This window comes from Vigna umbellata, chromosome 1, assembly GCF_029865625.1.
Source record: "Vigna umbellata cultivar VRB3 chromosome 1, Vumbellata_1.0, whole genome shotgun sequence".
NCBI classification, from domain to species: domain Eukaryota; kingdom Viridiplantae; phylum Streptophyta; class Magnoliopsida; order Fabales; family Fabaceae; genus Vigna; species Vigna umbellata.
The window spans coordinates 2,925,890-2,940,085 of record NC_142165.1 but is presented as its reverse complement, the minus strand read 5'-3'; the positions used below and the strand labels follow the sequence as shown (position 1 = coordinate 2,940,085).

At 30.6% G+C, this 14,196-nt stretch overlaps 2 protein-coding genes across 2 annotated transcripts; one reads left to right on the top strand and one right to left on the bottom strand.

Annotated features, from left to right (window-relative positions):
* The first annotated feature begins 274 nt into the window (after positions 1-274).
* On the top strand, positions 275-2,105 carry LOC124823090 (uncharacterized). The gene is made up of 2 exons (XM_047295230.2): positions 275-1,333; positions 1,679-2,105. Exons 1-2 carry the CDS (start codon positions 436-438, stop codon positions 2,065-2,067), a joined length of 1,287 nt encoding a protein of 428 aa, XP_047151186.1. The 5' UTR covers positions 275-435; the 3' UTR covers positions 2,068-2,105.
* A 2,589-nt stretch (positions 2,106-4,694) lies between these two features.
* LOC124823087 (zinc finger CCCH domain-containing protein 66) lies at positions 4,695-7,839 on the bottom strand. The gene is made up of 2 exons (XM_047295226.2): positions 7,734-7,839; positions 4,695-7,175 (listed from the first exon to the last, which is right to left on the bottom strand). Exon 2 carries the CDS (start codon positions 7,134-7,136, stop codon positions 5,067-5,069), a length of 2,070 nt encoding a protein of 689 aa, XP_047151182.2. The 5' UTR covers positions 7,137-7,175; positions 7,734-7,839; the 3' UTR covers positions 4,695-5,066.
* Between the last annotated feature and the right edge of the window lie 6,357 nt (positions 7,840-14,196).

The following is a 14,196-nucleotide window of genomic DNA, read 5'->3' as shown; positions in this document are numbered from 1 at the left end:
TAGAAAATCAGTGTGCTAAAACCATATATGTAAAGGCCAGTCGTTTTTCATTCTTTGTTTCCTTTCCCAGTGTTTGAACTTGAATGAAGGTAGTAAAAGTGGCACCTCAACGTGCCCCGAGAGAAGGCTTTTGTTTGCACCAAGCAAGGAAATAAAAGGACAAATATAGGCATGAAGTAAGAACTGACTTGTCAATGGTCAAAAGCAAAGTGGTTACCCCACTCTAACTTGCTACCTCTCTCAAACATTCAAATGCAGATCCCGCCACCCTTCTCTCTGATATAGCGAAATTCAAATCTCACTTTTGATTGCTCCCATTTCATAACCATTGCACCTTTCTCTTTGGAGAGTTCGAAATCCAAAAAGAAAATCGTTCCACTTTTTTCATCATTCTATTCTCTTTAGCTCTTTTTCTTGTTTACTAGATCCTTCAACATGAAGCTCTTGATCTCACCATCTTATTCATCTACACCGTCATCTTCATCCACCCTCAGCTTTGATCCATCTTTGTGCAACTCCAAAAGTTCAACAGCAGGGTGTCTCACTGCCATCTTGCGCAGGATTCTCTGCTCTGGTGGCCTTCCAACACACCCATCAGACCAATTAAGAGAACTTGATTCAATGTCAAAGATGGGTGGAAAAGTTCAAGAATTGAAGACTAAACCAGACAATGAATCTACCACCACCACCACCACTATTACTCCTGGGTTAGTGGAAAGATTAATGGGTTTGGAACCAATGGGTGAGAGAGAGAGACCCATTGAATCAAGTTCTTCACTTTCACGTAGCAAATCCATGAACTCTGTGGACTACTTGGGGGAATGCAAGCGAACGGAGGAGGGTCTTCAGAATCATGCCAAATCTTCATCATTCCGCGAGTTCCCAACATTGCTTGAAAATGAGAACTTCTTGGTACTCAGCTTCGAACGTGGATGTGATGATGGAGAATTCAGGTCCAAAGAGAGAAAAAAAGAAAAGGGTTTAAAAGATAGAGGCGAGTTCAAGAGAAACAAGAGAGAAAAGGTGCATGATGAGAAGGGGAACTTATCAGACATGTCTTCTGCCGATGTTGGAAATGATGGCGAACACAAAATTCAATTTGCCAACACTTCTACACTGTTCATGGCTTGTTTTGAAAAGGAGTACCTTGATTCAGAAACGGCGACATTCTCACACAACATGAACCGCAAGGAAGTAACCAATGGTGAGAAAGTGAAGAGGAGAAAGAAGGGAACAACGTGTTATGCAGAAAAGAAGGTGGACACTGAATGTGGTTCAGAAGATTCAAGTCCGGTTTCTATCTTTGATTTTGAACGGGAAGCTCCTGGAACAGGTTTGTTTCCTTAAGTACAGTTCAATTTTGAATAATTCTAAATCCTCTAACCAATGTGTTCAATTTTCTAATACATTAAATATTTTAACTTTTTCATTTAGAGGTTCTTTGATTGCATGTTGCAGATTAGATTTTTCAGGTTTAATGAGAAGTTAATGGCAACAGATTGCATGTTTTTGGAATTAATAGACTAATTGTTTACTTTCTGACGAGTTTCTAAATATGCAGTTAATACTTTATTAAGTAGTACGAAGATATGATCTGATCAAATTTTCCTTGTATGGTCATAGTAGTTGTGTATTTAGCTTTAGATTTGATAACTTATTATACATAAACTGGTTGTAGGTGTGGATTCCTTTGGTGTTGATACGAGTTGGAGAAGAAAATTGTCACCGGAGCTTGAGAATGACAAGCATTGTGTTCTGAATTGTGATAGTAGTAACATGATGATTGAGGAGATGAAGGTTAATACAATTGAGAACAACAAACTTGAAGGATCTAAGAGAACAGAGAAGCAAAGCCAAGATTGTGTAGATATTTGGGGAGAAATTTGTAGGCTAGTTCAAGGTGAATTGGAATCAAACAAGTTAGAGACAGGATTGAAGAAACAAGGTGATTTTGAATGTTTATGTGCTGATTTTGAGTCAGAAATTTTTGACCAATTGTTACAGGAGTTCATCTTAGATCAACTTGCTGGGAATCCCTTGAAAGCATTGCAACTTCAAAATTTGTAAAAGAAGAAAATCAATGAAGTGTAAAAAGATTTTGATTCTCCCTCTCGTTTTGTTTAAATTCTGATTCTGTCTGTCACATCTTGCATGAAGGAAGATTGTTCATCTTTTTGCTAGTTTCAATGCTGCCATGTGTTTCAATCTAGCTTTATCTAATAAATATGACACATGGCACGAGACAAGACCACAGCCTTAGCCTTACTAAAATGTCATATAATAAAATTAAAACTATAATTGAAAAGTTAAAAATGCTTTATATATTTTATCTAACAAATTAAAAATCATCATTTTATTTATATAATTCTTATACTTATAATATAAGAAAACAAGTGCAGAAACACACCATGGTCACTCTTGCTTATCTTTAACTTACTAATAGTTAAATAATTGTAAAGATGATTTAAAAGCATTTTGATGTTGGATTTGGGAATAAAAGCTTAGATTAACATTCACACTGGACAAGGCACTAGCTAGCAAGTCAAATTCATTTCCAAGAGGCAACTACGAAGATTTTTCTATGTTTTTTTTTTCTCCTTTTCCTACACAATAAGCCAAAATGATGTATATCCACTATGTTAAAGCGACCTTGGAGACACTTTTTTCTATCTTTAAATTCCTAACGAGAAAAAAGATTGAAATTATAAAAGCATGGATGTGGAAATAACAAAGTTCATTTTGAAATGCACTTCACACAGCACAAGCAAGTCAACTTCATTTCCATGAGGAAGTTACAAGTGTAATGCAGATGGGTTTTTTCTACACAAGAGTCCAAATGTTGCAGTGTCCACCAAAATATTAAATTAAAGCTACAATTGATTTTGAGTACCAAAAATCAACCCTTCAATCAATACGAAAACCAAAATCACTTTTTTTACTATTTGTCACTAGCTGAGTTGTATTTTAACCTCATCTGTGATTTTGGTCTCTTTCTTCTTTATGTATATCATATAGATTCCTGCATTTTCGTCTCTCATGAAACAGTAAAACTCTTTCATTTGTACACAAGAGGCCAAATGCTGTACCAACTAAAATATAAAAGCTACTTGAAAAAGACCAAAGAAACATACATGGGTGAAGAAACATATAAGCATGTAAATGTTAGCCAAAGTTTTACATGGATGTTCATGTTGAACTAAATTATTAAAGATCAAAGAAAATTAATATTGACTATGTTGGTAATCATTCTTGAAATTTTTACTTGGTATCTTTTTTAAGAACTTATTTGAGTTGACTCTAAATAATCTAAAACAAATCTAATAAAAAGGCTATTTAAGTAAACTAAAAGATAGTTCAATAACTTCTTTTGTGTCTGTACATCATTATCACTATTATAGATATAATGTGTATTCCAAACAGTTACTAACTTAGCTAAAATTTAACTTGCAATGATATTTACTACCGTAGCTTGGAATCCAACAAACCAACTATTTTGATATTTAAGTTTTCAGTTTAGGTTGAATATAGTCTAAGAGGATCAATGAGTCAAATAAAAGCAGCTTAAAAGCTGCGTAACCTATTTCTACTCCTCACCCCAGTGAGTCTCTGTCATTAAACAAGTTTCCACGTCTAACAACCATGAACCAAAATATTTTTAGAGGTCTGAAGTAGCGAAACTGTTCAATGAGCAAATTAAAAAAGATTGATAAAAGCCAAGTGCAATACGTTAGCTTTTGGGAATGCTTTTTCTTAGTGCTTTACAATCCTCCACATTCATAACAAAGAACCAATAAATGTAACCTTTGATTGAAAAAAGGTAGCAGGAAGAATCCACCAAGGAGTGGGTGGAGCATGTGGAAAAAAGATTTTCGAAAAACACACACAATAAGTTGTTAGAGACCATATAACAAAAATAAAGCTATCCCATTTCTTAGAAAGAAGGTAACTTAAACTGCCTAGTACCATTGTACAAACAAAATCCTTATTGTCTACTACACTCTATGAAAACTGCATCGCCAAGTCAGCTTAGACCAGATTTCACACAGGCTAGATCAATGCTCAGGATCATGTATCAATCCCAAAATCTAAATTCTACAAACCAAATCTTTATATCTGCACACTACAAGTGTCACACACAGTGTTGCAGCATTTAATAGTTTTACTTTAGTTCACCTAAGATATAACTAGAATGGACCCACTTAATCATTCGTGTATGGCTAATGGGAAAAATCGGAATCGCCAATATTGACTGATAATAATGTATTCTTTTTCTATTTGTCGTTGCAAGGACTTAAACACCCGTTTACCCAGCACAGAGACATTAATGAGTCACCATTTGTAAGCATCAGAACTCATGGTAATGTCAAAACATGCACACTCTGACTGACATATTGTAATGGTGCAGCAGTACGAAAACAAGAGTTAACAACACACTTTTACCAAGTCATTTTTCATAATAATTGAGAGTTATTTACAACTACAAAATCATAAATGAAAGTCACTACATGATAAATAAAACCTTGATTATTTAATGGTTTTCGGTAAATATCAATCGATAATAATATACTTTAAAAAGTATATTAAAAAGGGTTGCTGACTTTTCTCTGATAAGAATGATGACTTACAAACACAACAAAACATCCACCAAGAAAATTATGTAGAGAATAGAAGGAATAGGCCATGAATACAAGATATGCAAATTTAGAATGGGCATAAATAAGATTATTACATCTCCAGTCTCATAATATTGAATACTATATCCCCCCCCACTACATTGTTGTGATTCAGTCAATGGAAAGTTACAACATACAACTCAATGGAACATATATAAGAAAAAGAGATCAGGAAAAAATGGAATCAATTAACCCAGTAACGGGTAGTTACTGAAGCAGCAAACTTGCGTCCTGCCCATTTTCTATATCCTAGCCTTGGTAGACCATTTCACCGTTCTTTTTGCAAATTGTCACCGTCTAAGTAAATTCTATAAAATTCAAAAAACAAATCATTAAATAAATAAACTTTTGAGTTGTAATAAGGAGCTGCTACTACGGGAAAGAGAATTTCAATCATGCCACCATTTGCTCCTGATCCAAGTACATTTGCTCCAACCACGCTGGAATTGCTTCTGTTCCATTATGGCATTGTTTTCGCTGATCTTCGACTCCAGATTCTGGTGGAGCATCCTTAACGAGTGAGTTAACCCAAGACACGTCTGGCTCATCATCAACATTTGCAGGCATTTTGGTTGAATCCTTTGTAAGAGGACTGTTGCTGCTTCGAAACCCAAAGGAAGCAGATTTCCTCAGCTTATTCAGCTCATCTCCATTTATGGTCCAATCAAGTTTTCCATCAGGTGAGCCCCAGTTAGTGAAAGTAGAGACCTTTGGAGAAGGAACCTCAGAATGATGGTTCACCATGCTTCGCTCGATAAAGCTATGGCTACGCTTAGCAAAAGCAGCAGCTCTTGGATTCAAAGCCACCGAGGCTCCTTCAGCAGATGGATCAACCCTGAAGGATCTTGATCCAACCATGTTTGAGGTGGAAAGGCCCGAGGAATAGCCCCCCAGCTGCTGGTTCATATTTGAACGCATTTGGATTCCAGTTGGAGATTGTAACTGAGGTCCTGCAACATCAAGTGAGATTCCATGGAATTTAGATAAAATTGATTGTTCAAGAGATCCAAAGCTATCATCAAGGTTTGATGGCTTCACCCCTGAAAGCCTGTTTAACTCCCCAATGTGATCACTCATAGAAACACGAAAAGATGGACTATTAGGCATGGAGTTTTTCCAGTTAGGAGAGGAAAGACCAGACATGTCATCCATCATCAGCTGTTGTCTACGCCGATGAGCTTCAAGTCCAAGCAGTTCAAAATCCAAATCAATGTCTCTTGCAGTTGAAGCAGTCTTCAATCTGCTTTTGGGCAGCAGCAGGGTGGGGATCGAAGCATTAGATTGAGACCAAATGGAACCAGTAATAGGAGAAGATGCTCCAGATGGAGTCAAAGGTGGTGTTGAGGAAGTTGGTATCAAGACAGATGGAGAACCAAGGGCAATTGGGCTAATTGAACCCATCTCCAATGCAGAAGCACCAGCAGAATAGGACCTTGGAGAAGGAATAGCAGAACCAGTAGAAGCATACAAGGGGCGAAGCTCCTCTGGCTTGTGTGCAAAGAAGCAAACTCTCCTTGTGCATCCACTCTCATCCTTGCAGAGCCTTGTCCGGTACTGGGCAGGGTGAAGCCAGCACTCAAAAATACCATGAGCATACTCACAGGCATCCCCTTTGCTGCAAGATCCCTTCCTAAACTCAGGACAAGGGACACAGCTGTAATGGTACTTCCTTGGATCACGTCGCCTAGCGTTCTCCCCGGGATGAACAAAGGGGCATTCGGTCCAGTCATGAGAATAGGCCCTGGAACAAGGCTTCACTTTGAATGTATACATCCTAAACTCATCAGTGCCATATATCCCATTCTTTATGTCTGGAAGGGAGAGATCAATGGGATAATCTTTTGAAACACGAGATGTGGTCATTTCTTGCCTTTGTTCCTCAATTTGGTCAATCACTTGAGGAAGTGAGAAATATGTCTGATCAGCAGCAGCATCACAGGTACCCTCCAGGAGGGCCTGTAGCACCCTGGCCCTTGGACTGAAGACAGAATTAGCCACAGAGACAATCAAGTCAATTGGCCTGTTACCATCAGCATCAACAGCACTAACATCAGCAGATGCATCAAGCAAAAGCTTGACAACCTCAACAGAAGCAGCAGAACCCCCAGCAACAGCACAATGAAGAGCAGTAGCCCCATCTGACCTACTGGCCCTGTTAACGTCAACACCACCCGTGCCAAGAATATAAGCAGACACATCAAGGCTTCCAAACGTAGCAGCAACCATGAGAGGAGTCCTCTCTTCATAACTAATTTTCTTTGAGCCAGCACGCCTTCCATACCACAACCCCACCCCATCAACATCCTGAGCCTCCTTTTCAACCGCGTCTTTGAAGCCAATTAGATCATCCGCAGCAGAAAACTCAAGCAAAGCAGAAATTCTATGATGCATCTCTTCTTTTGCACACTCATCCTCCATCAGTAGACCCATTTGAGAAGGTTTCCCCTTGGAAACACAGCACATGGAGTTATGTAATATATTCCCCTAAAACCTCAGCAGAATCTGAAAAATCACAGCACAAACACAGGCTTAACATGCTATGCACCAGAAAACAAATTCAAGTTTAAGCCACGGAAAACTCAATCTAAGATAGCAAAAATAAAAACAGATGAATGCAAACTAAGAGGCAGATTCTCTCCAATTTGAGAGACAAGAAACGACTTTGAAAGCTATTTACAACAGGCATACATCAAATTGATAAAGATTGATAGTACTTTACAATTAGGTAGGAACAGCTATAAAAATTAGCGCAATCCAGGTAACAAAAATGAGAAATCCTGGCAAACAGAAACAGAATGGCATGTACAACCTGTCCTTTTTTTTTCCTTGTCAGAGACAACAAAAAAAAAACACAAATTTTTAACATGGTTCACATGAATTTCCACCACCAATCATCCCTCTCAGGCAAAAAATCTCCCACCATCTTCAGAATTTTTCTTGACAAGCAAGGGAAAATCACAGTAGTCTCAAAAACTAGAAATGATTCATTTTTTAACAGAAACTCGAAGACCCATCAGCCTGAACATGAGAAGAGAAGGAACAAGAACAGGAAAAACATACCTCTGGAGACAGAAACACACAAAACAAGGAAGGCAGACTCTGGTTTTGTGCCTGCTCTTTAATACTTGCAAAGCTTTTTAGAGAGTGGAAGACTTTTCTGCTACCCTTGTTCTTATTTTTATTTATTTTATTTCTCTTTAATATTTGGGTCAAAAAAGTGGACCCCACCTGGCTTAGTACCAGTCACCAGTTCCTCTTCTTGCTTTGCTACTTCATTTATGGTTGTATTAGTTTCTCTTTTTATTTACTAGAAAAACCTTTTTAGATGATCTTGGTGTGCTGGCTTAAACATTTAAACAATTTGAAAGAAAATAAATAAATATTAATTATTTTAAGAGATTGCTTTGAATATTTCTAACAAAAACAAATTATGTAAACGTTTATTTTAAAGATAATGATACTTTTACAATATATTTTAATAATATTTTAATACTATTTACGTATCATTTTATTATTGATTCATATTAATGTTTATGATTATTATTATTGATCGTGAAATAATTTTAAACTAATAACATTTAGATAATATTAAAATGCTGTTAAAAAATGTTATCAAAGCATCATTATTTTTATTTTAAACATTAAAAAATAAAACAAAATAGTTTTTCCACTTTTACTTTTCAAAAACATGTAAAAAGTAAATTACTTTTTCTTATATTACTTTTCAAATAAATAAAAAACTGAAACATTTTCAATAGAAATTTCTTACCAGAATTTTCTAAACCATTTTCTTTTATTTTTGCAGTAGTTTTGTCACTTCATGATGTCATATATTTTTTTTAAAAAAAAATTAGTGCACAGTTTTGTTTTAGAACAAATATTTATATTTTTATAATTATTTATTTCAGTTAATAATGTCTAAAATAAATTATGCTTGAAATTGATTTTGCTTTACTTAAAAATTAGTATTTATGCTTTAAAGAAACACTTTAGAAAAACAGACTTTTCTTAAATTTAAGAAAATGAGTGTCATCTAATATATCTTGAGTGGTAGATTTGTTCAAAATAATCTGATTTCATGAAATCTAGAAACTCAACAGGAAACCACCTGTCATGCTATTTCTTCTAAAATTAAAGTTCTTTTATAATAATATTAATAAAAGATAAAGATAAATAATGAAGGAGGAGAGAGAAACAAAAGTAAAAAAAAAACAAAGCTTTATTTATTTTTAAATAATAGTGAATATTTATATGAGTGAATAAAAAAAGGTTTAATATCTATTTTGGTTCCTCGATTCATAAGATTTATTCAAAATTGTACTTCTATTTTTCAAAAGTTCACTAACATCTTATTTTTTTATAAAAACAGTACATGTTAGTCTTTTTTGTTTACTTTTTCATAAACTCAAGATTTATAATTATTTATTATTTTTTAAACGACGTAGCTACCTGACGAAGTTCATCGAATATTATATTTTTACGAAGAATAAATCAATTTAAAGTGTTATTAATTTATTTATGTAATTTATAAGATAGTTTGATTAATATTTTATTTTATAAATATTTTAAAATAATTTATCTGTGAGTTTTTAATATATAGAAGCGTTTATTAAGTAACCTTTTAAAGTGTATTAAATTTTAGTTAATAAAAATATTTTTATATATTATAAATTTTAAGTTTTAAGGTTAAAATAATTTTTTATTTTTTTTATTTTTTTATTTTAAATTAAAAGTAAAAGTTATTAAAATAATCATATATTTAAAATATACTTTTTTATAAATAATTTTTTTTTATCAATTAAGATATACTTTAAAAAGTTATATAAATTAACAAACCATATATATATATATATATAATTTAATTTATTATTATTTATATTTTATCATTTGTTTGTTTCTTTTAATTATTATTACTTATATTTTATAAATATAATTAGTTATTGTATTACTTTTTAAATTGTTTAATTACTTTAATGCAGTTTAAACTAAAAAAAGTTAACAATACAAATTAAAATAATTAATATTTAATTACATAATATTATATAATAAATTATTTATTTAAGGTTAAAGTCTTTTTTCTAATTTTTCTAAAAATTCAATTTCATTATGTGATTTTTAAAATAATCCATTATTTCATTAAATTTTCTTTATAATTTATATTAAATCACTTATATATATACTCACCATTACTTTGTAATAATAGTGAATACCATCTGTCATGTTATTTCTTCTATAATTAAAATTCTTGTGTAATAAGATTTAATATAAATAAAAGATAAGCATAAATAATGAATGAATGAAGAGAGAGAAATAAAGAAAAAAAACGTAATAAAATTTAATACTAATAAAAGATAAAGATAAATAATAAATGAGGAAAGAAAAATAAAGTAAAAAAGAAAACTTATATTTTGTAATAAGATTTAATGCAAATAAAAGATAAAGATAAATAATGAATGAGAAAAGAGAAATAAAGATAAAAAAGAAAAATAACATCTTAATTTATTTTAAACAATAAATATTTATATGACTGACTTAATGTATAAATTATACTAAAAATTTAACACCAATTAAAAAAGTCATATAGTTGAATTATTTTAAAAATTAAAAAATTACATCGAACGAAATAAAAATTAAGGATTTAGTAGAATTTTTTTATAAAAATTAAAGTATAAAAAGAATTTTAACTTTTATTGAAATAAAAAATTATTTTTTAAAAATAAATAAAATTTAATTTAATTCATAGTAATATTAATGCATTAAATAAAATATTTTATTCTAATAAAAATATATAGTTTTTAAAAACTTTGATAAAAATGTCATTAGTTTGAGAAAAAAATTAAAATCATAATTATATAATAAAATATTTTTCTTTTAAAAACATAGATTTTATTTATACTATCATACTATTTTATTTTATGTCATTTTATATTTATCAACTAATATATTAATTATGTTTAATAAACATCTTCAATGTAATAAATTAACTTATAATTTTTAAATTCTGGAGTTTAACAACTATAAACTATAATTCTTTATAAGACTTAAAGTTGCTTTTTTATTGAAATTTTATTGTGTTTAAATCTGAAAAACAACTCAATTGATAAAAAGAAGTTAAAAGTAAGAGAAAATATATTGAAACATAATAGATAATAAATAATAAAAAACTATTATTACTTATATTATAATATTTTTTATTATTCTTATTTTTTTATCTATAGATATATGTTTTAAACTTTATTTTTAGAAAACTAATTATTGTAATATTTTTAATATTTATTGAGTTATTTTCAACTTTTAAATGTTTAAGTTAAAAAGGTGTAACAGTTATAAAATGAGGAAATTAATAAATCATTAATGATGCTTAGGTGAAGTGTGAAATTAAAACACTAGTTTAAGTTACTCATTCAAAAGGAGTAATTTGATTTAGTTTGACTCAAACGAGAGTATTTTACTCTCTTAATTTAAAGTTTTTTTTAAAATAAAAGAAAATTACAACTTTTTTAATTTAAATCTAAATAAATTTGATTTCAAAATTATGTTAAACTTAAAAACCAATTAAAAAATACTATATAATTCAAATGTAATTTACAAGTAAACACAAAAAGTGAACAAATAAGTTTATAATATTGATGATTTTTGTGTTACTTATCCATTTATAAAATTAGAATAATGAATGAATAAATCCATAATAGTTTTCTCCTTTAAAACATTCTCTTTATCTTCATCTACAGTACAATAAAATAAGTGTTAACTAATAATATTGAAACATAAAATATTAAATAATTAAATTAAATTAGGTGGGTTAGTGAGTCCACGAGATTCAATCTGGGTTCTCCGTATAAAACAATTATATTACTTTTAAATCTAACCCGATCCAAACAGGTTGTTAAGTTCTAATTCATTTTGATAACACTAGAGTAAATTGATAAATAGAAAAGTAATATATTTGTCATTTTTAATTATTATAAAAATTTATTTTTTATTTCTAGATAAATTATAAAATATTTATTTCCTAAGTTTATAAAAACATATTTCTTAATTTTATAAAAGAATATTTTATAATTTAATTTATAAAATATTTATACAATGTAGAAATTAGAAACTTTATAATTTAATTTAAAAATAAAATACAATTTTTAGAGATAAAAACATATTTAATTTTAAAAAATATATTAATATAAATAAAATCATATAACTTTGTAAAATAAAAATTTCAAAAAACTAATATTAATTTGATTATTTTAAAAAAATTGAATTTACAGTTAAATAATAATATATTTTTATAAAAAACATAATTTTTTTATATGATAAAATTTACGACATTATGCTTTAATATATTATTTTAGGTCTAGTAACTAATTGATTAGTTATATTAGACACTTCTTTTAATATAATAAGTTACTTTATTTTCTAACAATTTATAAATTATCAATGTATCAATCAATTGTCATACGCGAGTATATTTTCACCTTTACACCAAACTTTTGTTAAGACAAAATCGTCTATAAGACTTATATGTTTAAACACTATCATATTTTGAAGTTTAATCAAATAATATTAAACGAGACAAAAATCTGAAATTGCTTAACCCAAAAGAATAGGATAGAAAGAAACACAAGTGCTAAGAACAAAATCCCCAATCATCCATCAACATAGAAAAACCTTAGGAAAACACTTAGGGTTATATGAAACGAAAAACAACTAGGTTAAAGCTTCTAGATGTAATGCTAAACGACTTACAAGTCAAAGCGTCTAAGAAAGTTATGCTAAACGTGTAAGCTATATTGTACCCAAGGGTAATTAGTTGAACTCTTAAGAAGTGAAAAAGTTTCGAGACAATGTCTTTGACTAAATCCTCTAAAAGCCTTAAATAAAGATCCAAAAACTTATAAAAGATGAAAAGTGCTAAACACTATAGCTCTAAAAAGGAAATATCCCAAAAAGCGTTTACAACAAACTAGACGATACCATGAGTTAAAATCTTTACTTCGTCCAACGATGAAGTTCTTACTCAACGTATGATATCTTAAAGAAAAACTTGAATGATAAACGTTATCTCAACGGTAGAAAATGTAAAAGGCATTTTGTTGTTCTGAACAAGCATTAAATGTCATTAAATGCCCAACGTTCAAAAACAACAAAAGTGATAAGATATAAGACGTATCTGCTGCATGCACAATCTACTCTATTATATGTAGATAACTTATTACACGCATCCACATGCTTTATTCGAAATATATCAAAAGTGGACGTTAGAGACAAAGAAGACATTCACGGAATGTTCTCTTCATAAGAAGACGTGCCTGAAAGATAATACAACCTACTTGGAGTAAGGTACTGAAAAAACAAGTATGCTTTGACAAGTTGACTTTAACCAATGGTTGCTTCACACGCAAGACAGAGAAGACACAAGATTCAAGGCTAAGAGCGCAATGTAACAAATATCTTTTGAAAAATCCTTTAAATAGAAGATCATTCAAAGGAAGAATCATAGGGATAACTTACAACGAGAATATCAATCCCACGAAAAACGTTTAGAAGAAAAGCACAAAAAAAGCTCAAGCTCAAAGAGATATTTGAGAAGAGAAAAAGAAAAGTCAAGCAATACTCTCAAGCTTCATTGTAATATTTTCTTACTATTGTAAGAAGAGAGAAAAGAGAAAAGAGAGAAACACCCAACAAGTCTATAGACTGTACTGTATTGAACACATATCCTCTTTGTGAGAGTAATCGTCTAAATGACTTGTAAGTAATCGATTGATTATAATTCTGAAGAGAATTAAAACACTTGTTATGAAACTCAAACGAGTTAAAGAAATCTAGGCAATGTATCATAGGATACTAGGATTGTCTAGTACCAGGAGTGATGAACTCAACAAGTTTAGGGTAATAGGAGTTATATGTTGATTGGGGATACCAAGAGTAATGAAGAATACTGCACAACCAGGAGTGGGTGAAATTCAACTAGATAGCGTATCAGGGGATACTAAGAGTGCCTAGGGATACTAGGAGTGATGAGAATAATCAATTGTTATCTTATTGAAGATTATAGTGGAACTCTCTAAGGATAGAGGAGACTAGACATAACTCAGTTGGAGTTAACCAGCATAAAAATATGTGTGCATTTATTGTTTACTTTTATCTCAACGCTTCTCTCATAAAACCTGTAGTTGCATTTTAGTTTTAAATACAAGAGCTTCCCATACTAAAAAATTATTCATTAAAAAGGAAGTTCTTTCAAACATTGTAGTGAATATCTTGAATAGCACATGAAAAGAATTCATTATTTAAAATCATTTACAAGGTCAAGCGTTTAACAATAACTTGAAAATCTTGTACTCGATGAAAGTGTTATATCAAAGAAGATTGAGAAAAGGTTTTTCCATTAACATTATTCCCCCCTTCCCTTTTAATATTTTTCAGGTACTTCAACATTTTCATGAAATTTACCTAATATGATGTTGAAACATGAGAATTTCGATGTCTAATGAGTATATGACGTCGAAAAAACATAAGTTCTGAC